Here is a 25,941-nt window from a genome sequence, read left to right as displayed (position 1 = left end):
AGAAAGCAACGTTACACATAATGTGATGCGTGGAAATCTGTGCTCCGAGGGCGGAGGTTTCAAAGTTTTCCAGTGGTCATTCGTGTCACAGATGACAACCCCATAATTTACTTGTGAATTGCAAGCAAATCACAGTAGACCAAAGAAGGCATTTATTCTGATTCCATCTCCACATACAAACACACACACACACATACACGTTCTGTGTCTCACATGGCCCGGGGGCGCTTTCTTCGTGACCAATCGGAGAGATACAGGAAGCTGTGACCAGCAACACGACTCGCATAAACTGCACCGACTGAGGAATCATCAACAGACATATGAACGGAGCAAAGGCTGAAAAAGCAGCGGCAGGAAACCCCAAAAAACGTGTGGAAGGCGGCGTACTGAAGAGGTGAGCTACTGATCCCTTCATCTCACAGACTGACACATTGATTTATTATATTGCTGTTTAATATTGTGTATTTCAAAATGTGACATTTGCTTAATTTTCATGTGTTATGCCGTGCAAATGTATTGCATAGCCAATTGCCATTATACGTCCTGACAAGATTTTATGAAGTTTATGATATAAACAGCTCATTTTTTATCAAAGTTGAGCAAAATAATGCGAGTCATTTATTTGCTAAAGGTTATGTCTGAGTTATTTGTTGTTCTTCAGTTATTTATAACGACGCAGCGGATGGGTTAGATGAGTTAGAGCGATTCTGACAGAGGAGTTTTGTGAGGTTTTATGAAATCTGGTTCACTCTGCTCAAGTCTTCATCTGACCGCGGGGTCAAACAGATATGATGTCTCTCCCTGCCACTGCGAGGGAGGAAGGAAGCGAGGGAGGAAAAGGTGTGTGTGTGTGTACTCTATTTACCAGCAGACCGGCATAACAAAGACAGTTGGCCACTCCGTGTCCCCATTCCATGGGCGTAGATGTGTTGCAGGAAATCCCACTCCCATTCCCGGAGGATCTACAGTAAATAGAAGCACACACATAAATAAATACAGAAAGAAAGACACAGAGAGAGAGAGATGGAGACGGACAAACACTAACAACACATAAACACAATAGGACAAAATCAACAGTTGGTCGATAGATGATTTAAATAATTATTTGTTCTAATAATTTTCTACACTATCAGGATTTCTGAGAATATCTGATTGAGGCTATGAAGAGTTTCCTCTTCCCTTGAAAAGGATTGCAGGACTTTGGAGTTCTCAATAGAGGGCAGCATTTATTTTCAAACTGTCAGAGACGGGCATGTGAAGTGAGGCCTGATACTCAACTGGGATCTGTCTTATTGCAGAGTTCAAGTTTTTGTTACGGCCAGCGTTGCGACTGCAGGACCTGTTAACACGCACTACTACAGTAGTCACGTTAGATAAAGTGATCCATGACTTTAAAAACAAATGTGGGTCAGGGGCATAAAGGGGCCGATGGTCCCTCTGCTACGTCCAACCCTCCGACTTCAGACTCACTTCACCTGGACACTGCGGACGTTACGTAGAGCTGCATTCATTTTAAGGGTAAGCCTCCCCTTACCCTAACCCTGAACTTAACCTGACCCTCGACCTTAACCGATGACCCCAAAATTAACGTTTTCACAATCAGACACGGCCTTTTGGTCTTTAATCTGAAATCCGTCCCCGAAGGTGTCTTATGAGACACACACACACGCACACATATGCAGCTGTTAACAAGGTCATCCAACAATGCACCACTGTTAATGAGCTTTCACTCAAATCCCAGGGCCGCAGGGCAATTACCATTCGTACATTTTCTGGTTTTATTCAGAAATCAATCAGGAGATACGTTACCCAGCTCTTTTCCCCCTTTAATGTGGCGGAAGTCTTTGGTAACAGAAACACAAATACCCCAAATCCTTTTGAAACAGTCACCTTCTTATCTGCCGCGATGCACACGAGACAACCTCTCCGTCAGATACAATCAGGAGACTGTAGAAATGTGCCCTCCCCTTATCTGCAAAACAATCGTATTTGCGTTTCCCCGGGGAGGTTTTTCGAGAAGCAGAACTGGATTCTTTTTTTATCATCGTGAACATTCTTCATTGGACATCATAGGATTCCTGTGAGGCATTTGGAAGAGACTTTAGAGAGAGAGAGAGAGAGTCAGACAACTTCTTTTGCCAGGGCACAGAAAGTCAATCGGCGCCACTTAAGAATAGTATTTTCCAGTTGCTTTGATCGTTTGTTTACTTTTAATACTGTCTTTTGGCACAGCTGGGGATTGGAGCATCCTCATGACTCTACGGAGGGCTAAGCTTGGTAAGAAGTCACTGGTTGTTATTTTTCTTCTTCTCAGAGATGGCAGTAGATATGCACTCTAGTGCAGGGAGGGGAACATACTCTCCCTTCAGTTTTGAAATCGAGATTGGGTTCACCAGTTGCCGGCGCACAGAGAAGGGCAGTTCTGTCGCTCCCCTGCCACCTTCCCACGCCACCATCCAGCCGGAGAAACAACCGAACCGAAGCCTGGAAGAGCGTGATAGATCAGATGTTATTGTCTGTAGGCAAACCGACTCCGGGGCCGGCACTTACTGAAGGCCGGTACAGGAAGGGCAGCCCCCGCACGGGAACAATAGCTGGGATTTAAACAAGTCCAGCCTCGCAAGACCCCATTCAGGGCCCCTTGGCCGCATTTGACAGTCTGCAGATTTACATGTATATGCTTTGCTTTGCTCTGACTAATTAATGATGTTTCTCTCTGATGGCTCTCCGACTAACCTTCACCCTGCTTGTCCATGATTTTACACAGATACAGTTCAAGCCATCTTCTCTATGGAGAAGTTGGTGAAATCCATCTGTTCTACACCGAGACATAGTGCACCAGAGAAGGGGAAAGTAAGTCATCTTTCATTACATTATTCCTTACAGAATGTGTGAAGTCAGTATATTATAGCAGTGAACCACAGACATTAGGTCTGAGACATAAGAAAAAGATGCGGTTATGGCAACATCCGGCATTCACAACAGAACAGTACAACAGTGCTGTCGCCAACAATGTACACCATAAAGCTTTGAGTTTTATGGATCCATAAACCAGTCACGGGCATGTGTCACACCTGTGCTTAAAACATGCGGCAAAAAGCAGCCGATGAGACACATCGAGTGCTGTTCTCCAACCTCAGAGGGTTTTGTGCCCTTGAGAGTGTTTATCTGCATCTCCATGTGCCTGCAGGCCCCAGTTGAACCAGGCAGCTGGACAACCTGATAAGTGTGTATGCCGAGTTCTGCAGCTCGTGCGTCCTGCACTGAACAACTGCGCTGAACAAACTAGACCGTAATGTGCCTGCGTGGAACATTACTCCTCCTTAAAATACCCTTGACCCAAAACTCATCCGTCTGCGGAGTGACGGGGAAAACTCAACAGGTAGTTTATAAATCCTGTGAGCTAATAACGAACAGTGGTGCTTTAAAGAGAAGGTTGTGAATTTTGTTTTTCATTAAAAATGTGATTGGGTGTTTGTTCACCTCAGTACAGTAACAGGTGAAAGTTGTGTCACCTGTATACATCATCAGTGCCATCAGGGGAAACCTGTGAGTCAGGTGAAACTGACGCAGCGCCTTTTTTTTATGAGCTGACATGCAGGGGCGCAATTCATTTTAAAAAAATTCAGGGGGCAGTATTGGACACCGCACTTCTTACAGCTGGCATATAGGAAGTGCAGAGGTAAGAGAGGATTATACATTTTGCAATAACACAGTATGGTCATACATATATTACATCATATATTACCATAAAATGTGTCCGTATGAAATTTCTTCTGATGACAACTTTGTATTTAAAAGCCTCATGGGCTTAAGTTTTAAAGCAAAAATATATTTTGGTATATGTATATTGGTATTTTGATTCGTATTGTTTTGAGGGTTTGGGACAGACTATCACTGTCACACTATTTTAGTTCCACCTCTGGAAGATCCTCTGAAAAACGTTTTTTTTGTAATTATTATCATATGAATGATATATCTGCACTAGTGCATGTGGTTTATAATATAATCAACTATTGGCTTCTTTAATAAATATTAGTGTTTGAATTAAAGGTTTCTTATTTACATTCACCTTGCCTTTGGTTCCGGCCTGGCTGTGTGTTTACGGGGACAACTGTGAAGGTAACGATTTTGGTGTTGAACATAATATGCTGCAGAGAGATTAAGAGTTGTGTGTCAGAGCCATCCTGCCTCGTTCATTAAAACTGAACAGTACGGAAATTAGTTAAATAAGAATGTGCAAGAGAAATTGTAACCTAGCGTGCCCCCCCCCCCCCCCCCCCCCACCACCACCACGACCTTTAAAATCCTAATTCCGCCCCTGCTGACATGTTTTTTACATAATGTAAAAACTGCACCTGCCCACACACACACACACACACAGTACTTTGGCGTCAAGCCCCACGGTGAAGCACACCACAGGGGGGCGTCTCTCCGCGCAGCTCCTCGCCACAGTGCCCAAGTGCGCGCAGACGCGCCAACCAAGTGCGCCTGTGCCGTGCGCCTGGAGGGATGGCTGAGCTCCGTCACACGGCGCGTCCTCACTGAGGGCGGACAAAACACACACACACACACACACACAGACTTTTAACGACTTGTGTTTCGGATGCAAGGAATTACGCGGAGCCCCTGTGTGGATTATTTGGAGGAAACAAGAAAATGCGGAGACTTGTTGAACTGAGCCGGAGGCGCCTCGGTGCCGTCGTCAATCATGCCCGGAGGCGCTGAGCGCGGTGCGCGCAGATCTTCTGACCGAGGGTGGAAGTTGTTGTTGTTGTTTGCCGATTGTTTCCGCTTGTTTGTATTTTTTTCCTCCATCCGAGACCGAGATGCATCTCCTTCGGAGTCACAACTACCAAGTGTTCCCGGACCGCTTCTCCGGGGAGACGCCGACCATACGAGGCATCAGCTGGGTATGCGCTGCTTTACAGTCTGCTTCAGAGGAACCCGGTTCCTTTAACACAGGAGAGACACCGAGGTGATGAGGAGGAGGAGGAGAGATGAGAGTGATCATAATGCACCGCCATTATTGTCATTATGATTTTTTTAATCATCATAGGAGCAGTCTTAAAAGAGGGGGACGTCTCAGTCTGTTTTTTCATATTCATATAATGACTTGGCCTTTAACACAGACTGCAGTAAATATGTTTTGAATTACTCATAATACCCGTGCGTTACTGCAAATACCCTGAAAGTGAATGTGCCTTTTATGTAGTTGTCCATGTGTCCAGAGAGAGTGTGTGGTCTGACATGTTGGCACATGATCAACTTATTACCTGTAGTTTGTCTCCTGAAGTGACGACCGCCTTCTTTTGGAGGAAACTGCACCTGCAGGTGATCAAAATCCACAGTGTCATGTGAGATGGAGAGAGTGATGGGGACGGTGTTTGTCACAGAGGTTTGGTGAACCTCACTTCCTCTCACCTCCACTCATGTGACTCGCTGCGGCGTGTTTCACCCAAGAAGTTGCAGCAGAAGTTTGCAGACTGAAGCGGTCCGGTTTCTCTCTCCCCATTGTTTCAGCAGCTCGGGGCATGCGGCAGGAAGGTGACACAGCTCTCAGAGCTTTCCATGAAAACAAAAAAAAAGAGTCAGGTTATTATAAATAGTGTATTGTTTATTGTTCACCTTCACCGTAAACTCCCCGGTCCCGCTTCGCAGAAGAGCGCGTCGCAGGAATGCGCGAAGGGGAGGCGCCGAGTGCAGGTCACAGGAAGACGGAGAGACTCGGGGCTTCTAAATTTACTTGACTTTTAAGCATCAGTGGGTCAAACACGACTGTAAATCTCGACTGACTTCTACACCCTGAACTTCCTGTGTGTCGCCAGCCAAATACTGAGGTCATAGTATATTTGTCGAGAGTAAATAACCTATGATTAGGGTTGGGTTTTTTTGGAGCTGACAGGCCAGTTGGTCCCCCTGACTCCTGGAGCGTAATGGTCCCTTGGATGTAACACGTGCTCTTTGAACGTCACAAGAGAAGCTCGACTCGGAGGGTTTGTGTTTAGTCAGGATATCTGCACGTGTCATAAATCACGAAACAGTGAAGCCCTCGACGGTTTAACGAGGGCCTTTTGGTTTTTTTGAAGCATGAATGTTCCCGTTCACCTCATAATAAACGCTCCCTTATCATTAAAAAAAAAAAATGAACAAATGCACTGACTTCGACGTTACACACTCGCACGATCATCTCTCTCCATCTGCTTTGTTGAATACTGGCAGAAATCTGCCCGGTGAACACACGATTCATCTTATAACTGGGAAATACAAGTATCAAGTGAAGCTGCAAAGAGTTGGGAGTTCAGTTTTCAGTCTCCCCCCCCAATGTTATCCAGTCTCTCTGTTCATTGTTGTGTGACGTCCACAGTTAGTCCAATTTAACAGACTCTGAGGCATCAGCTCATTCCTTAATAGTCAGATGCAGGCCGAGCTCACTTCGCTGTCAGGAGAGGCCCAGGCATCGCACCTCCTGTCCTTCCCTCGCTGTCGCATTCCGCCCATTGGACGTGAACACGGTGCACAAACAGAATCAGAGAGAGTCCCAACTGTGTGTTCCTGTGGGACACTTATCAGGACGTAGAGTCGTTGGTCCACCGACCCGAAGGATGGCGGGTTCGATCCCAGCTTCCGCCAGTCCACGTGCCGTTGTGTCCTTGGGCAAGACACTTAACCCTAACTTGCCTCTGACGGCTCTTCCGACAGTGTATGAATGTGTATGAATGTGACAGAAAAATGCGTGGTGAATAGCAGCGCTGTATGAATGTGTGTGAATGGGTGAATGTGACTTTGAGTGGTCTATATGACTAGAAAAGCGCTATATAAATACAGTCCATTTGACCTTTTTTTGTTTTGTTATTGTGCGGTCAGGGCTTCGGTCATAACTACTAAATCTAATGCGAGGCGCGTTCAGTTGAATGCATCCAACAGAAATGGTCAACCGCAGCTTTAGTTCCATGTCTCTTCAAGCTGTTCGTCCACGGTCACAGACTTACAGTGGGAGTTAATGAGTTGTTGTTGTTCATTTATTTTTTTAAATGAGCAAGTTAAAACTATTGACGATGGGCCAATCAGCCGTCGATCATGTGGCGTATCTGGGCTGCGCGCCACAAAGTCTGTCTGCAGAAAAGGCCGCACACAAATGTATACGTGTGCGTCAGCGATATTAGGAATCGATCACAGCGTGTTTTGTTCAATGCAGCATAAAGGAAGAAAAACTACATATATATATATATATATATATATATATATATATATATATATTGTTTTCCTTCCTTGGAACATGAGCTACCAGATCAGGAGATAGGAGGTGTTTCATATTTGCTAACTGTCTTGGAAAAACACACATAATCATGCGTACTGAAACAATTTGCCTCGGGAGTAAAAGTGTTCAGCTGTGGAATCATAACTACATGAAAAACAAAAACAAGCAACAAAGAGGACGTATGACGTGGCCCGAAGTGCAGACACGGGAATCGATTATCTGTACTGTAGATGCCGGGGAGGTTTAAAGTTAAGTCAGTGCCGATGTCAAGCGTGTAAGTGCCGAGCAAGGGAGTCCACAGAAATAATCTGAGGCTACTGTAGCACACTGAGTCTTTGGATGGTCTGGACTTTCAGAAGCCATTTCATAAGGAAAGGCCGGTCGGTAGTTAAAATCAACCTTTTCACTTCATGAAACTGCGTGGGGACAGGCTGTGTGTGTCTACGTGCCCCCCCCCCCCGACTCACTTGACACCCACCCACGCTACGCCCGAGAGACAAACACTTACCACCGCGGCGGCGGAGATAATGTGTTTGTGTTGACCACCATCCCAATGAAAAGACAATCGCTGGTCTTCTCTATCGGCACAGTCCGGCCTGGGTTTTGTTTCTGCAGTAAGATTAGCACCAGCGACTCGGAGTCCGGCTGGTGTAGTTCCCGTGGAATGTCGTTCCACAGGAAGTTATCTGCTTTATTTCAACGGTTTTTGTTTTTGTTTTGATTTTTGAGATATGGCTCTGCTGTGATAAAGTCTCTCTCTCTCTCTGTTTCTCTCTGTTTCTCCCAGACTCCACTGCCAGAGGCCTTGGATTCAAAGGACACTATGAAGCAGGTGTGTGTGTGTGTGTGTGTGTGTGTGTGTGTGTGTGTGTGTGTGTGTGTGTGTGTGTGTGTGTGTGTGTGTGTGTGTGTGTGTGTGTGTGTGTGTGTGTGTGTGTGTGTGTGTGTGTGTGTGTGTGTGTGTGTGTGTGTGTGTGTGTGTGTGGGGTTCACTTAATCCAACGTTCTTTCTGGTGCTTTTAAACTCCTTCGGAACACGAGAAGAAACTCAAACTGCTCTCACGCATACGAACTGAAGTCCAGACATTTTCCTGAACTTTTACGGAGCGGCTGCACGCGGGAGCGCACACATCCAGGCCAGCCCCCCTGTGAAATATCTGGAGAATGTCAAAGCGAGCCCGTGTGAGAATACGGCAGGAAAAAATATCTGGGGAAAAAGTTCTCCACGAGCAAGTGGGCGCTCCACCTAGGAAATGTTCCTGCTCTTGTGAACACGTCGGACCCGGAATGTCTCCTGCTGCACTCTTCATATGCGAAGGCCGAAAATCCGCCTTTTTTAAAAGTTTAAAAAACAGGGTCAGTGTCAGAGAGAGAAAAAAACAGTATATAACATTATGTCTTCTCTTTCAACTTTATTGAAACTTGAGCTTTAGTCGTCGGGGTTCATTATTATTATTAGGGTTAATTTTTAGTTTGGCATGTGATATACTGATATACACGTGACTTTATTTTTATGTTCTTTTATGTGTCAATAATCAGATTTGTCAGCACATATCAGGCTTCTGTCACTTGGCCGTTCACAGTTATTGAAACTGGTTGGCCCTGCCCTCAATCAACCCCTCATTTGTTTTTCCCTCCGAGGCGTTCTGACTTCTGCTCTGTCGCGCGGGTTTGCAGCGCTTGCATCCTGTCAAACTGCTGAACACGTTCTTTTTTTCGTCGCTATAATATCCTGCATTGCTACTCAAGCGAGTCTTAAAAAGCACATTCCTAGCGGGACATGCACAAGTCACAAGGAGTCTAAAGGGCACTCCAAGGTTCACCGTTAATTGACCGTCCCCGCCCCCCGGAGTCCTAAACCTCACCCGGCCCCCGGCCCCCGGCCCCTCACACTTCTGAACCTCAGCCCTCCTAAACAGCAGGAACCTTTAAAACACTTATAACAGGGGTTTGACGAGGAAAGGGAAGCTTGTTTGGTTGCTAACCTCTTGGAGGATTTGTGTGGTTGCCTAGCAAGTGTTGTTCTGATAGCACAGGACAAGACGGGACAAGACGGATCATTTTTAATAAGCTCTCTCCCCTCGATCGACCTCCAGCTTTTATTCAATTCATTTTTTTTTCTTTGTATTAGCGACGACACAACGCACTCATCTTGGGTCACTTTGACATAGGAAGATGGAGAACTTGCGATGTTATAGCGAGAAACCGAACAGTTCCCACAATCAGCGTGCGCTTGGCGACAGTGGGGGGGGGGGGGGGGGGGATCCCCTTCATGAACAGGACGAAAAGCTCCAACAGAACCAGACTCTAGATGGGCGGAGAGAGGAGAAGAAGGGGGAGCGAGAAGAGAGAGTGGGAGAGAAGATATATAAGCTAAATATGTAACTTTCCACTTTCGGCCTGCACAAAGTAAATTGACCACACTTCGCCAGTGATCACAAGCTGACGAGCTGCTGATTCAGATTGGATTTAGTCAGGAATCTGTCGATTACATGAGTTGCATGAAGCTCCTCGTCAGCTCACACACGTGCGGCAAAGTGGCAACCCACCGCGACGTCACCCGTTGGGGATGAGAGGTCCCAACGTGAATTTCTTGCGCCGCAGATTCGTATTTCCGTTTCCTCCTCTGGCAGATATATAAAATGCGACGGAAAAGCGAAAGTAGAGAGGAGGTGCGTATACATTGACGCTACAAAGGTGTGGTGATCATTCGATCTTACCCTGACCCGATTAAAGTTAAACCTTGGACCAGACCTGGTTCTTATCGTGTTTTCGGAACCTTGTTGTCGGCCATTTTGGCCAGCGCCATCTTAGTTTTTTGAAACCAGAAGTAACCATATTTGGAGGAGCAGGGGGTGGGGCCTGACTGAGAGCTTGTCCACTGCACATCCACCTGCACCTGCAACCATGCCTCGATTGGACGGTCCTAGCTGTCAATCACGCTGTATCCACACCAATATAAACGGTGCTTTATTGACTTGATTGAGCCATAAACTCCTCAAGAAAATGTTTCCTGACGTTATACGAGTGCTTTCCTCATAGACTTCTATAGGAACTGACTTCTTTTTGAACCCGGAGGAGTCGCCCTCTTCTGGTGATTCCAGAGAATACATGTTTTACACAGTTTATGTGAACACAGTGTTCGTCCGTGGCTGCTTCTCACGACAGATGAGCCCACAAGGTCACCAGAGGTCACAGAAAAGGGAGAGAAACAGAAATGCCTCACCCACGGAGGAAACCTACACTGGATAACTGTGCTCATCATCATCGTCGTCATCATCATCATCATCCCACCCAGCAAGACAAGCACATGAAACCAACCCACGTACTAGTACACACAATACAAAAGCTCATCACTTTCACCTCTAGGGAGCAAGAGTGAAGTGAGAGAAAATACATGCACATTAATCTCGAACATGATTGTGTTGTGATAATGAAAATTAAAACCTCCTCTCCGACCGAACGACGGCGCCGCTGCCGCGTGACATTGAGCATCTGCCCTGCTGACCCGGTTTGAGCAAAGTGTCCAGGCTCTGCGAAGAGAATATAAAATCGGCACTTTACGCCTAAACCAATAGGAAGTTGATGATATACTTTTTAACGAGGAGTCTTAAGACGGCCTTACGTCATATTACTGTAGACTCTTCGCCGTTAAATGAGTGGAATGAACCCGAGACATAAAAGGGGTTTATGGCCCATGATCCATAGTTCAGCGTCAGGCGCTCAACGCTCGCTGAGTGCGTATTGTCATTGTGGGGAAAAAGCTGTTTGCTCTGTCATTCGACCCAGCTGGAACAATTAACTGTGGATCATAGTTCCGAGATAACAGGATTAGCAGACAAACTACGCGCAGAGACAGTTTGCTCTGAAATGAATCGTGTTTTTACATGTTTACACGACTGTCAAGTTCCCTTGTGAAGGCCAAGGCCCTCAGTGAAATATGCCGTTCGATATTGTTTTTGCAAAGGACTGGGTTAGGTAATGGAAAATTTCCGCATCAAGAAAACAAAACAAGCCTCGGAGTCGACGTGAGCCTGAGAATGTGACTGTGGGAGTCTCGGGGCAGGGGGAGGGTGGGGGGGCGGAGGCCCCTGGGAACACTTGTGACCTCGAGACAACATAACTCCCGTGGGACATTACGGTCGCTTCGGGGGGCACATTAGCTTTACTCATGTCAGGTCTGGGAACGGGCCGATGTGGGCACGACGGGCGGAAAGTGTGCGATTGCACAGTAAAGTCTGTGGATCTAGCGGGCGTGTGCCAGGGCCCGCCAGCTCCTGTCAAAAGAGCAGAGCGCGCCGTGTGGTGTCAACAAAGCGCGAGGCCACAGCAGATCCGTTGAAAGGTCAGTGTAGGTTTTCGTACCGTGAAGGAGCTGCAGGAGAGGCTGCAGCAATAGTTTCATGTAGTTTCAACGAATACGGGAGAAACGGTCAGTGTCGGCTTCTGAGAAGACCACCACCTTGGACAAACCCCGCGGGGGAAAATCCCAAGAACAAACAACAAGACAACAGTCTGAGTCACTCGTGAGATCACAAGACTGAGCGCAGGAGAGAGAAGAGGGAGGGTTTTCCCTTACAGCGGGGAGCCGAACAATATATCAGTGTCGGCGTTTGTCAATCACGAGATTGAGACGGTTTTGATAAACAGAAGTGGAGCAGAAAATAAAGCGTGAAATGGCCAGAAAATAGGACGCCAGCCGCACGACAGCGGCACACAGAGCGCATTCTTGTTACGTAAGCCTCGCTTCTGCATCAGCGGCTGGCAGGGGTTCTTTGCAGCCCTGATCGCAGTCTCTTTCGTGTGTGTGTGTGTGTGTGTGTGTGTGTGTGTGTGTGTGTGTGTGTGTGTGTGTGTGTGTGTGTGTGTGTGTGTGTGTGTGTGTGTGTGTGTGTGTGTGTGTGTGTGTGTGTGTGTGTGTGTGTGTGTGTGTGTGTGTGTGTGTGTGTGTGAGAGAGTGAGGGGGGGGGTTCAAAGGAAACATGCTGAGGGTGGTCAGAAAGTGAAAGTTTGTTGTCACTGCGAGCCTGGCTGAGAGCGAGTGTGCAGAGGCTGGGAACTCAACGAGGTGTGGGAGAGTTTAACGTAGCTTTTTAGAAACACTTTCTCATCTCCCTGCAACCCACACACACACACTAACACACACACACACACACACGCACGCCCCACTTCACTCTCCGACGCCCACAGAAATCTCCATTCACGCTGTTGATGTACAGCCAATCACACACACACACACACACACACCACATTATTCTTCGACGCCCACAGAAATTTCCATTCATGCTGTTGATGTACAGACCATCACACACGATTTCCATGCTGAGGGGAAATGCAAAGAAACTTGTGTCTCTCAAGTTTACACACACACACACACACACATACAAAAGTCGACTGTTTTCGAAAACAGCGCAGTCTGTGTTACATGTCTTACTTTATGTAATCAGGCCTATCACACTTTTTCCTCTGGCGGTTTCATCACTTCAAGCGGAAGACAACAACATGCTTACATGCGTTTCTATAATTAGAAGATACGAATGAATAAGCGTCTTTTTCGTGTTCACATCCAGTTCCTGTCCGATCGCGTCGTGAAGGCGGCGAGGTCCGTGTACAGCGTCATGAGCGACAGGAACCCGGGTCTGATCCGGGACAGGAAGTACCACCTGAAAACATACAGGTAACTTGTTACCTGCTCCGATGTCGTCGTTTTTACGTCTCGCGTCGAGAGTTGTTTTTTTTAATGAAAAATTGATGTGTCGATACATTTCTCTCTCAGACAGTGTTGCTCCGGTAAGGAGCTCGCCGATTGGCTGATGAAACAAAACGAGTGCCTCCAATCCAGGAGTCAGGCCGTTGGGATGTGGCAGGTCTTGGTGGACGAAGGAATCCTCGTTCATGGTAAGAATTGGGTCTTGATTATTATTTTTCTCCACATCTCTACTTACTCTCCTTTGGCCAGAAGCCTAATTGGAGAACTTATTAACACAAAACATTTGTCAAGTGCCGCTGGAGTTCGTGTCTGGACGTGGACTGTCTGAGAAATAATTCCACACAAAAGAAACCCTGTCATATTCTAGTAGTTTAAAAAAAGATATTCTGATTATAAATGTCTCAAGCAGCACTGGAAGAATTTCCCAGAAGTGCTTGAGCAGCTTGAGATCTGGTGGCCGAGTTTGCCGAGGCCCTTGTTTCACAACGTGTTCTTGCTCAGTCAAGTGTTCACCAACCACTTCTTCCTGGAAGAGACCGGCGCAATCAGGATGAAAAAAGAAGTGCCTCCTCTAGAGCATCACTCTGAATAGATTTGCAATGTACCCTGCCACTTCGAAGGCTTTGTAAATTCTCCTCCGAGTCAATACTTAGTCCTCATCTAACGCGGCGCTTCTTCACAGTGAAACACGAGGTGAACTTCCACGACAAGGACACCCAGTTCTATCGCTTCCGAGACTGCGAGTTCGGCCTGAGCCACGCGGCGAACGAGAGGGACGGCGAGGACGAGCTGCAGGAGGGGCTGTCCCTCCTGTCCCAGCTGGGTCCCGACGCGCTGCTCACCATGATCCTGCGCAAAGGGTCAGTCTGCTCCACATTCATACGATAATCATACGCGTCGGGATTCAACGAGGCTTTTTGAAGTTGCATCTGTGGCCGAGTGACACGAGTGTCTCCCCCCCCCCCCCCCCCCCCCCCCCCCCCCCGTGTTCAGCCCCAGCCAGAGGAGTGCCGAGGATCTGGAGGTGATCTACGAGGAGCTGCTCCACGTCAAGGCCGCCGCTCATCTCTCCGCCTCGGTCAGTCGCCGCTACAGCGTGCACATCGGTGTCCTCATGATTTATGACTATCTAGAAGATTTGTTTGATGGTAACGGTAGATCGTCAATTTTATGAATACGAGACTTCAGTTTGAGTCCGTTTGCTGAGCTAGTGCTCTCCTCCAAATACAGATTCAACCATAACACTCTTGACATTTGTATATAGTATTTATATTTTTAGATTTTGTACATGTCTTTTTTTCATATTCTGCCATCCACTCTGCTGCTGTAACACCCAAAGTTCCCCGTTGTGGGACGAACAAAGGATAATCTTATCTTACCTTATGCTAAATGGAAAAAAACCCTCTACATTTAAAATAATAATAGTTGCCTTATAATGGTTTAGAAATGTTCTTTGATCAGAGATAATAGAAGGAGCTGTGTACGAGAAAATCAGTCAACCTATAAAATAAATAAAAAATATAAAAAATAAATATATTCCATGACATAAATCTCCGGTCAACATAAATCTTATACATGTAGTTGCCTCTTGTGCTCGAAACTACTTTGATGAAAAAGAACCATTGGATCATAACATATTTGAAAACAAGAGTTATGAATGTATAGCTCCGTCTCATTTCTTGCTCTGCTGTGCCTGTAGGTGCGTAAGGAGCTGGCGGCGGTGCTCGTCTTTGAATCACACGCCAAGGCCGGAACAGTGTGTGAGTGTGCGACAGATCTGTTTGAGCCTCTGTGGCAGAAAACCTCGACTACACACACGTGGACAAACACACATTGAGCATAACATCCCCTTCTGCACAACACAACACAGCTTTCACATGTGTTGTATCGGCCCGTCACGCATAACATTTGAAATATTCCAATATCGACCGATTCTATCGGGTCTCGTCTCTCATTCTGCACATTTTATCTTAAAAATGTGAAAATCACACATTGACAATGGAGCCCATTTTCTAAAGGTTGCCGTGTAAATGTGACCTTCACGCAAATCCCGGTGACCTTTGCTTGCCGCTGATTTGTTTTGTCTTTCGTCTTTCGGGATGCAGTGTTCAGTCAGGGCGACAAGGGCACCTCGTGGTACATCATCTGGAAAGGCTCCGTCAACGTGATCACACACGGGAAGGTGAATATCCCAAACTAAACCAAGAAGCGCAGGATCACCGCTCGTCAAAACGGCCTTTTGTGGTGCTGCCGTGGGAGATGTTACTCTGAAACGTGCTCCATGCGCCCCCAGGGACTGGTGACGACGCTTCACGAGGGCGAGGACTTCGGGCAGCTGGCTCTGCTGAACGACGCTCCGCGCGCCGCCACCATCATCTTGAGAGAGGACAACTGCCATTTCCTCCGTGTCGACAAACAGGACTTCATACGCATCCTCAAGGTGTGTGTGGTGACGTGACTGCGACGTCATGTACACAATTATATATATATATTTGCCCGGGTCATTATTGTATTATAATTTCTACTCTTTTTTTCCCCCCTCTCTTCGTGATTAAACTTGTGCTATATGAATAAAATGGTATTGTCCTTCTTGCTCTCCAGGATGTGGAGGCGAACACAGTGCGGCTGGAGGAGCACGGGAAATCGGTGCTGGTGTTGGAGAAGAGCGCCGCCTCGGCCGAGCAAGGGACCAACAGCAAGTGAGAAACTCTGACGCACGATCATTCAGACATTTTGAAGTGGGTGTGAGCGGATACATAAAGATTCACACCCACGAACACAAGCTCTGCCATTGGTCGTCATAACGCAGCGAGGGACAGGTTATTCAGCCTTTTTTTTTCTTTCTTTTCTTCGTCAGATGTGGTTAAGTTCTTATTAATGGACTGTTTGTTATCTGGCAGCCAGAAAAGAAATGGACTTCAACCCTGCATTGTCGAGGGACTCCTTATCGCCCTGTCAAGTGTTTTTGGCAAATATAAAAGTGACTTGACTTGGCGCTGCGTGGCCTCTCCTTCCTGCTGCCGCCCCCTCCCGTTCTCTCGCCACTCCAGCAAACTGCCAAGATTTATTATCTGAAGATCCTAAAAACAAAATTCAAACATTTTTTGGGGGCTTGGCCCGGTGCCAGCAGGAGAAGGAGGCCCTGCACAACCTGTAAAACTTGCACGTTGTGTCCCGCACAACTTGTACAGCCGCCACACTCCGTGACAGATTGTTGTTCATGTTTTCGATTTTGCACATACTGTTATATTTAATTATGTTGTATATTTAGTCAGTAGGCCTCCTTGGTTTTTAATTTGTTTCAACAAAATACCCAAAGCAAACTCCTTGTATGTGAAAAAACCTACTTGGCAGTGAACGGGCTTCTGATTCTAATTTATTTATGGAGTTATGACGTACACACAGTGTGTTCTGAAAGGGCAACAACAATAATCGTACGATCCGCGACGGGGCAGAAACAACTGTCCCCTCAGCCGTGATGCGCGTCTGCCAACCCTCCAAGTTCCTGTAAAAACACGAGTCCGTCGGACAAACTATGCAACGATGACGTCAAGGGGCCTTCCACTTTTTTCTTTGGGTCAACAGTCAGGATCAGTCAACGTACAAACGCAAAATCATAACACAGGATATGTGATGAGGTCATTAAAATGATTTACCTATGCATTTATTTGTCGACTAAGCTGAGACAGACCATGCACGTCAACCGTAGTTTTTGGGTTTAGCACTAATTGGAAACCAGCATTACTGTAGCCTCACTTTGTTCGTCTGTGGTCCCTGTTTTGTCATATAATAAACATTAAACACGGAACATGCAGTGATGTTATTAAATTATTGCAGGTACACGGTCATGTCGGGAACACCTGAGAAGATCCTGGAACACCTGCTGGAAACCGTGCGGTTGGACTCGAATGGAAATGACGCCATCGGTAGGTGTCTGCAGGATACTCAGACTCACAGTAGTCAAGTGATAAATTTTAACTGTGTTGTTGTTGTTGTTGTTGTTGTCGTCGTGTCGTTTGTCTCCCTGCAGATCCCTGCGTGAGCGACTTCCTGCTCACCCATAAACTTTTCATGCCCTCCAGCCAGTTGTGTCCGTCACTGCAGCACCAATATCCTGCGACGGTCAATAAGGATGTTGATGATGTTTGTTAAAGCAGCACGGCCTCTGCGTGTCTCCTGTGTCGGCGATTGTGATGACGATTGTCCACAGTGCAAAGAAACAAAGAATCTAATTGCAGATGAACTATATTCTCGTGAGCGATCGTCTGTTTGTAAAAAAAAAGAAAAAGAAAAAAAGCCTGCGTTGTTACGCCCCCTTAACGCCGTCGCACCTACCAGGCCGAGCTCTCAGACGGCTCGGAGCAGGAGAATGCCGCCTACGTTCTCAACACCAAGCAGAAGGTAGTGAAGCTGCTGTGCCAGTGGGTGGCGCTGTACGGCCTCCTGCTGAAAGAAGACCCCGTCGCGTTGGACTTCTTGGAGGTGAAGCATTCACGTTTGTCACACTTTGTAATCTGTGACTCCGTTGGATTTCAAGGATGACGATTTTATTCATCGATAACCATGTTGCTGCTTTTTCCAATGTCCACGTTGGGCCGAAACAGAGGTTGAAGAAGGAGGTGGCGGGTGATTTCCGTCTGTCCAGCCTGCTGAAGGAACAATTCAGGGAAAGGAGGAGAACAAAAGTGTAATTTATAACATTATATTTCTACTAAAATCAAGTCTTAAGTCGTGAATATTGCAGCACATACTATACAGGGACTGTTTTATCTTTTCATACTTTTGGCAGGTTGGAGAATGGATATCAGTCACTGGGCAGGGTGAGTGTGATCAGAAAAATGAATGTCAGAGATACATTTTGATGAGACAACAGTTTGAATGTCATGTTAAATGTCCCTCGCTCACCGAATCACTCCGACGCCATCGACAGAACCAGCAATTCGATTGGTTTTCCAGCTGTGAGGAGCCCGTGGCGAGGCTGCAGCCGATCAGAGCACAGGATAAAGGTGAGTAAGGCACAGTCTCACATTAAAAGGTTTATCCGTGTCACAGCACGTTACGACATTAGCTCAGGTTCAGCATCCGTGGGTGGGGCTTATGTGTAACGCATATTATCACATGTCCAATACGTCGTCCAATCGGCACATCTTGACATTTTGGCTCGTGTGCTCTCGGTGCAGTGTTGTACGAGATCTGCGGGCCGGACAACAAACCCCTTACTCTGATGCTCCCCGTGAACTCGTCCGTGCAGGACGCGATGTCAGCAATTGTCAAACCTGGCGGAGATCACGTCCTGGTCAAAATGAACTCCACGGGAGGTGGGACTCAGACATCGATGACACATCATGTCAACGATTGCTGGTTTCTGTAAAACTGTTAGAATAAGGCCTCCTGTCCTAGGTTGGGTTTTTAGATCTTCTGCTGTTTTCTTTTGTCAGTTCTGATGCTGAGTATTAATTTGTGATATATATTCAATGCACACAGACAGAGCCCAGTTAAAGCTGGATGCGACCGCCGTCTACACCGCCTTGGGACTCAATGAGAGACTGTTCATCTGCACAAGCAGCCAAGTGGAACAACTGGTGAGTGACAGACAACGCCGTCAAAAGTCACAACAATGTCCTTTAGTCATAAACACAGGTCGGTACGTAGGCAGGCAGGCAGTCGGATGTGGCAAACCAATAAGGGTGAGGCAAAAAAGGCGAGGTTTAAAATAAGATCATGAAACACCAAGAAGAGGACGTGCTGCAGCGCTCGAGACAAAGACGACCTGGCACAGAGACTAAATCATAACACACAGGACGAGTGGAGATAATTGCACCGGGTGAAACACTAATGAGGGCGAGGCAGACGATCACAGGAGCGGGAACCGCACAATGGCAGCAAGGGTAGATCTGAAACGAGAGGAGAGGTGAAGCTGCATTCCATTATAATCTGGGAACTCGGAATTGCGGACCCTCCGAGTCGGAAGTTGCAACTGGAACGCCCACTCCAAGTTGCAACTTTGACTCCGAAGATCAGAACGCAGCATTAGTAACATGAAAATAAAACAATGGAAAATGAAACTGAAATGTAAAAGTCACAGAACCGATGATCCAAGTGGCGGAGAGAGAGGGCGGTCGAATTCTCCTTCCTATCTACTATTCTTCGACCTCAGTGGAAAACGTCACGAGGTCAAGGAAAGGTGTACAGGAGGACGGGTAGGACCGAGAGCGCTGCTCAGGGAATCCGCCTTGACCTTCACTAAACTACATCAAATTTCCGAAGATGAACGACAAAAAGGCAGCGGCTCCATCAGCAGGTTTCAGCGTTTAACCACCGTGTGACATCAACATGTTATGATTCATATGTAACAGTAACTGACATGATGACGTGCGTCTCTTCTGGTTCATATTCATATTCTTCTTCTTCTTTTCGACTTTGTATTGAATCGTTTACGTCCCTGCATGGCGCGTAACGTTAAATATCGCTGCCGCAATGAATTGTGGGGCGTCTATATCTCTTTTCCTTTCGCATAGGAAGCTCCAGTGTACCCTATGCTTAAGGAGATAGGAAGGGAAGCATTGAAGCTCCTTTCCTATGCATTTTGAGAATCCGAACACCTCTCATCATGGCTGCCGATCAAATATCTGGGTCACTTAAAGATTTAGGGAACTTCCCGAGCCAATTTGACAATTCGACCTAACCCAGAGACATGACAGTGAAAAATAGGCGCCTTCAATTCGAAGCAGCTTGCCTGCCCATGAAGAAAGAAAGCATCACCTTCTCTCCGCCTCTCTCCCCCAGAAGCCCCTGAGGGAGCAGCAGGGTCCCGAGCGGGGAACAGCCGACGTCCTGGAACAGATGGGCTCCAAAGACATCGCCAACGAGCTCGCAAACTACGACTGGGAGCTGTTCGCGGCCATGCACGAGGTAACCCCCCGCAAATGTGACACGTGTCTGACCCCGGCGTGTAAAGTGATTGCTTCGGAAACAACACGCTTATCTACACACCCCAGTGCCTCTCAGCGAGTGTGATGTCACCACAGCCGGCGCGGAAACTGCACGGTGCACCTCTTTCATGGACAGAGTTTATCTGACGGCACCAGCTTGTCGCGCGCATTTCGGAAGCGAGCCGCATTCCTCGAAGTCGCCTGTAAAAACATGCGGGCCTCTCTTTGAATTTGCACACTTCTTCTGTGGTTTTGCGAGTCGTCGTTCCCCACGTCTCCCCCTCTCTGCTGCAGGTGGAGCTCGTCTACTACATATTCGGGCGCCACAAGTTCCCCGGCGCCACCACGGCCAACCTGGAGAGGTTCGTGCGTCGCTTCAACGAGGTGCAGTACTGGGTGGTGACCGAGCTGTGCCTCTGCCAGGACCTGGTGAAACGAGCCGTCCTGCTCAAGAAGTTCATCAAGATCGCTGCGGTGTAAGAGCAAGTTTTGATTAGGAATTAGATCAGTCAGACTACAATATCTTGACAATCTTTTTTAGATTTTGCTGCCGTGAGCTCTTGTTCTACAGATGAAGCCTACAATGACTTTGGTGACCCTCTGACGTGAACTGTCTCAACGTGTAATTGATGAATTGCCATGAACTTTGGTACAGAAATGTCCCGCACGGGATTACTCATGGTACAACTTTCACGACCCTTGTGTGGCATCAGTTGTTTTTTTGTCCATTTGTACTTTAGTCCATGAACCAGTACCTGCAAAACGAATGAGCATCCGCTGCACATTATGTATAACGCAAACTAGCAAATGCTAATACATTAAAATCAGATGGTGAATATTGTAAACACACCCACGTGTAATAAGCGTTACCGTGAGAGTTACTCGAGCCGCTACTCTATTGTTGTTTTTTTAAGAAACTAAAAAATTCTGAAAGTTCTGCCAGATCAGCATTTCATTCGTCCGAGACCCTAATTCTTGAAAACCATGTCCTCGTCTTCCTCGCAGCTTAAAGGAGCAGAAGAATCTCAATTCTTTTTTCGCCGTGATGTTCGGTCTGAGCAACAGCGCAGTGCAGAGGCTCTACAAGACCTGGGAGGTGAGGAACCCCTGAATGCAACACGACGGTCACGATGATAATGAATGTTTGCGTCGACAATATCAATATCGATATTGTGCTTGTCCGTTTCACAGAGGATACCCAGCAAGACAAAACGAATTTACTGTGCCTATGAGAGGTTGATGGTACGTTTCATTATGTGCTGTCGCCTCAGTTCGTTCCATTGAAGTCAGTTTCCAAATATCTCCTGTTAAAGGTCGTATTTCTAACCTTCAGCGTGACGCTGGTGTTTATTCTCTGCTCGTGTTAGGACCCGTCACGCAACCACAGGGCCTACAGGCTGACCGTGGCCAAACTCAGTCCTCCGTACATCCCCTTCATGCCTCTTCTGCTCAAAGGTAAAGAGACGCAGTGCGAGCAAAGCGTTCGCCGATACAGCAAATCGAATCTAAATCACACCAGGAGGTTAAATTACCGACACTGTTTCCTGTCTCTTCGTCTACGCCGCAGACATGACGTTCATCCATGAGGGAAACTCGAACTACGTAGACAAATTGGTCAATTTTGAGAAGATGGTAAGAGCGAAAAAGTGCTCGCGGGAAAAAGTTGCTCGGCTCAGTTTTTCTCGCTCCTCTCGTCCTCGGTTGTGATATTAATCTGAAGCGGTTCCTTTTTTCCTCCCAACGTCGCAGCGAATGATCGCCAGGACGGTGAAGATAGTGCGAGGATGCCGAAGCCAGCCTTACGGTTAGTGGCCCTGAGCTCCATGCACATCTGACAGAGCCAAAAGCCCTTGCGGCTTCAATGGACGATATCAGTTCTGTGCGTATGGTCGATGTGAAAGTGAAATATGAAGTGAGTCAAGGTCTGTTTCTCCTCTGCAGTGCCTTCGTCTCCTCAGAGGGGCCTGGCCGATCGGATGTTTCTGGAGGGGCCTGCTACTCGCATATCCACGTGTAAGCTTTACGTCCACCACACGGGTTCCCCTGTTCATTCCTTTCGTTGTTCCACATCAGCGTGACCTTCAGATCGGTCTCAAACGCGGCTCATTCCTCTGATCCAGACTCGGACCACGCGCTGCCCCTGCGGAGTCCCAGCAACATCCGGCACCACATCCAGAACCTGAAGGTGATCGACAACCAGCGCCGGCTGACGCAGCTATCGCGGACGTTGGAATGCTAGGCCGCCCGCCTGCAAACGGACAAAGACTGTAGGGACTGCAGCACACACATCGCCGCAGGTTCCGGCCGGACGAAACAAGGTTTCCACACTTCTCTTGAAAAAAAAAAAGACGGAGCGTCCGGAGGGACGTCGAGTGCCGCGGAGACTCGCTCTTCCTTCGAGGAGCTTGGACTCGGCCACGGAGACGCTCTGTGTGCGCGGCACGGCACCGAGAGAGAACACGTGCCGCGTGCACAGCCATGACCTCCAATGCCGAACTAACGTCTGAACCTTTGGGACCATTTTGTTTTTATTCAGTAAATATGATGTATGGAAGCGTATTGCTGCCACGGCAGAGAAAAGGAACACAGTTCAGTATCACGATATAATGTGAAAAGTTTATTGTTAAATCAAGATATTTTCACGTTATATCGTTGTACAGATTCATTTTTTTTCTGGCGTGGCAGCAATACGCTGCCGTACCGATCGTATCCATCCCCCTCCCAAAGGCAACGTTACAACGTGAACATTTCACGCCTTTGTTGTTAAAACTGATTTATGTGTAATATTGTGAACTGTTGTCAGGGACAACCAGGAGCATACGAACACACGCTGCAGATCTTTGCCACGGCTCATCACTTCAGCTCAGCACTATAGTATTTTCCACATTAAAACTTACACATCAGTTTTTTTTTCTGTTTTTTTTTTTACCAACTGACAATTTCATACAATGCTGTTTTCTAAATAAATTATTTTCTCAGTTATGTGTATTCAATGAAAGCGGCAAGAATTTGTACAAAGAGAAGTTTTGTTTTTTTATTTAAAGTACAAACCGTAACAGGTAAAAACTGACCTCCAAATACCACCCGACAAAAAATAAAGAAAATGTTCTCCCCAATATGGGGTGAAAAAAAAATTCACAACAAATCAGTTTTTCAGAATTCATTAATCTCCATGTTCTTAAATATGTACAACTTCTTTTTTGAAAGTCTCCGGAGAGAGAAAATGGGCTACGACATGAAAAAAAAAGAAGAAGAAGAAAACAAAATGAAAACAAAAAAAACCCAGTGCCTTCTCCTGATGTAACCATGGAGGAAGTAGTAAAATGATCCCCTGTCATTATAAATAATGGGACGACCTGCTCAGTGGGGAAAAAAAAATCATGTTTGAGGATTTAAATCAATTATCAAATGGGGATTTCATGGCCCATTTGACAAATAGTAAATCACCATCCAGTAAGGGGGAGGGTTATATTAAAAAGAGTGTAATGAGGCCAACAAACGTAAAACACATGGTGAATATAACGGTGGTGTTGTGACAGGTGCGACAGCAGAGCACATAAAATATCAAACTATATCAACATGCCCGAGTTCAACTCGGACACGTCCTGGCGGCGGTGGACTGTGGTTTAAAAAGAATCAAGATGGGGAAAGTGGTCGAGCGAGTGGCGAGAGCATCTCAAGTCGAACAAGGAAATGTATAATAATAATTCACACTTGAAGTGAGAAAGCGTGAAAAGCCAGAAGCTCACAGAAGGATTTGTTCTCGTGTGCTCATCGCATACTCAAAAGTTCTGGTTTTTCTGTAACACATAAAACAAACAAAGAAATGAGAAAGACACTGTAATATGAAATAAAAATAAAGAGTGAATATAAATATTGCACTTCCAAACAACATAGAGTTCCCGGTGCCGAGCCGTTTCCCCCCCTTTGTGAGCGGGACAACATCCATCTGGACGGCAGCCTTACCGCGACATGTTGGGCTTTTTTAATTTCCACTGAGGTAATAAGTATTTCAATCCACGCTGTGCCGTTAAACAAGTCAATCATATTTTCATGTTCAGTGTCAACGCAGAAGGGGGGCTTAATAACCTCGACGATCTCAAGCTCACAAAAGGCGGGGGGGGGGGATAAACGGGACCCGGCACTGGGAACGGTTAGAACCAATTCATACGCAAAACAAACGTTCATAAATACACCATTCACACAAACGCACGTGTGCGTGAAGTCACGCAAACCCCCCCCCCCCCACTTGAACCCACGGACATTTGGGTATTTTACAATTTTTTAAAAAAGGCACATAAAAAAAATCTATGTACATAAAAAAAAACAACCAAAAAAACAATATGATGTTCAGTCCCTGTAGCCGCGTGGTGGTGGGATGACGTGAGCCGCCGCTTCGTCTTTCGAAACCCGGGGGCCGGCTTCGACCTCAGAAAGACGAATCTAAAAAAAATACAGTGTCTCACAGTAACGCGCACCGTGAGAAAGTGAGATGGCAAGGAGCGATGGTCTTGCTTGGGGTCAGTCGAGGCTACAACGCCGCTGACTGTCACGTCTTTGGATCAAGACGTCGCTGCGCCGCGTTCCCTCGCTCTCTTGTCATTCGCTCGCACGCGGTCTGAGCTCAACCCAAACTGAGTAGGACATATCCTTGGGGGAGAGCCGCGCACTGCTTTCGAAAGCCTGAACCGACGCGAGGCTCCGCGGGGCCTGCGGCCGGTCCCAGTCCGGGGTACGCGGCGCCGACGTCACAGGCGCGGGACGAAATGTGATCAGTAGGAGTCAAAAGCACGAACTCAAAGGAAGGAAGGTCAACGAGTGAGTCTCCGGATGCCTTTTGGAAATATATCAGTAGGTTTCCTTTGAGTGCAAAATAATAAAAAGAAAAAAAAAACGCAACCCAGCGCGGTCCACCGTCCTGAGGCAGAGAGAGATCATTGTCATCCAAGCATTATCCCGTTCAGGGGCTGCGGGCTGACGGAGCCTGTCCCAGAGACGGGCAAAGAACCAGGGGAACGACCCAGACAGGTCACGACTTATGATATATATATATATATATGTATATATATATATATGTTTTTAAACTTTTCAAACGGATTTGCTTTCAACAACTGGGCAGCGTAGCATTTGCCTGACTCATGTCTTCACCCGAAACCTGTTTGTATGTCGATGAAGACGGGCGTGTTTAAATGTTCTGGACGCATCAGAAGCATTCCGTCGGGGAGGGGGGGGGGCTCACAGCTCCAGGCTGCCGGGAGCTGCAGCGCCGTGGCATCCCACGTCGGAGGCAGCGAACGCATCAGACCGTTAGCACCGAGACAAGGCGGGTGGCCGCTGAACACACCGTCACGAGCATCCACAACAGGAGAGCGTCTCGTTGCATCTGCAGGCCGACGCTCGGATGTCGGCGCTGGGAGGCACTGAGAAGAGTCCTGTTTGATCCCGAACCGCCCCACAGACATAAATTAAAAAAGAAAAAAAAACAACAACATTCATTTGGCTTGAAGATCTTTGGATTCCTTCCTCTCTTCCTCCCTTTCTTTCTTTCTTCTTCGTCTTCTTCTAGTGCAGCACAGTGGAGTTCCAGTGGTCTCGTTCTCCGTCAACTCATCCAATTGATCCACTCTACTCGTGTTCCACCGTGTTCATCCGTTGCAATCATGTGGCCAGGTTCTGTGGTTCTGGTAGCTCTGCTGGGCCTCTAGGCCTCAGAGGCAGCCTGTGGTTTTAGCTGGGCCTTCTCCATGGCGGTGCCGTACGGTAGGGATCGCTTGAAGAAGCCAAACTGTACACAAAAAAAGGAGGACAATGTTTTAAAAAATGTGCACATATCATAGGCATAGGCTGTAAATGAAAATGTATATAAAAATGGACGTAGTCACAGGGTCCATACAAATTAAGCTAATGCAGATGCGGACGTTCAGAAACACGGTGCCTGAAGCCTGTATTCTCTGGAATCACCAGCAGAGGGCGACTCACTGCTTGCAAAAAGAAGTCAGTTTGCTATAGAAGTCTAAGAAAAAACGAGTTTTATGGTT

The 25,941-nt window shown here is 47.0% G+C and overlaps 2 protein-coding genes and 1 long non-coding RNA gene across 16 annotated transcripts in view; 1 reads left to right on the top strand and 2 right to left on the bottom strand.

The window, feature by feature from the left end:
* On the top strand, window positions 1–22,881 carry rapgef3 (Rap guanine nucleotide exchange factor (GEF) 3). Of its 14 annotated transcripts, XM_035643833.2 has the most exons (30): window positions 1–394; window positions 787–840; window positions 2,233–2,277; window positions 2,768–2,853; window positions 8,049–8,093; window positions 12,832–12,938; window positions 13,038–13,159; window positions 13,654–13,831; window positions 13,965–14,049; window positions 14,671–14,731; window positions 15,077–15,153; window positions 15,265–15,411; window positions 15,573–15,670; window positions 16,809–16,897; window positions 17,002–17,080; window positions 17,303–17,453; window positions 17,576–17,658; window positions 17,761–17,791; window positions 17,902–17,977; window positions 18,152–18,289; window positions 18,456–18,553; window positions 19,758–19,883; window positions 20,198–20,379; window positions 20,909–20,999; window positions 21,095–21,145; window positions 21,271–21,358; window positions 21,471–21,535; window positions 21,653–21,707; window positions 21,845–21,916; window positions 22,024–22,881. In XM_035643833.2, exons 2-30 carry the CDS (start codon window positions 789–791, stop codon window positions 22,140–22,142), a joined length of 2,697 nt encoding a protein of 898 aa, XP_035499726.1. In that variant the 5' UTR covers window positions 1–394; window positions 787–788; the 3' UTR covers window positions 22,143–22,881. The 14 variants fall into 14 exon arrangements, 12 of the variants coding, with proteins under 12 accessions (XP_035499726.1, XP_035499729.1, XP_035499728.1 ...); XM_035643836.2 differs by lacking the exon at window positions 787–840 and having other exon boundaries at window positions 2–394; XM_035643835.2 differs by lacking the exon at window positions 2,233–2,277 and having other exon boundaries at window positions 2–394.
* On the bottom strand, window positions 4,775–8,019 carry LOC118316239. The gene is made up of 4 exons (XR_004795150.2): window positions 7,770–8,019; window positions 5,425–5,565; window positions 5,277–5,328; window positions 4,775–4,954 (listed from the first exon to the last, which is right to left on the bottom strand). It is a non-coding gene; the product is annotated as an uncharacterized LOC118316239 (long non-coding RNA).
* itga5 (integrin, alpha 5 (fibronectin receptor, alpha polypeptide)) overlaps window positions 22,586–25,941 on the bottom strand; it is a 36,282-nt gene continuing 32,926 nt past the window's right edge. The window contains exon 30 of the mRNA XM_035643830.2: window positions 22,586–25,688. Within this exon, the coding sequence (XP_035499723.1) occupies window positions 25,605–25,688 (84 nt within the window). The 3' untranslated portion in view covers window positions 22,586–25,604. The remainder of the gene's footprint in view (window positions 25,689–25,941) is intronic.

The sequence above is a fragment of the Scophthalmus maximus genome, chromosome 3 (assembly GCF_022379125.1).
Source record: "Scophthalmus maximus strain ysfricsl-2021 chromosome 3, ASM2237912v1, whole genome shotgun sequence".
In the NCBI taxonomy this organism is placed as follows: domain Eukaryota; kingdom Metazoa; phylum Chordata; class Actinopteri; order Pleuronectiformes; family Scophthalmidae; genus Scophthalmus; species Scophthalmus maximus.
Note: the sequence above shows the minus strand (reverse complement) of the source record. Positions and strands in the feature narration are given on the sequence as shown.

Excerpts from the sequence above, each read along its gene's own strand:
- rapgef3 (XM_035643831.2), top strand. The coding sequence starts at position 4,712 with ATGCCCGGAGGCGCTGAGCGCGGTGCGCGCAGATCTTCTGACCGAGGG. Across the intron at positions 12,939-13,041 it reads TACCACCTGAAAACATACAG|TGTTGCTCCGGTAAGGAGCT; the intron begins GTAACTTGTTAC and ends TCTCTCAGACAG. Across the intron at positions 14,732-15,076 it reads CGCCAAGGCCGGAACAGTGT|TGTTCAGTCAGGGCGACAAG; the intron begins GTGAGTGTGCGA and ends TTCGGGATGCAG.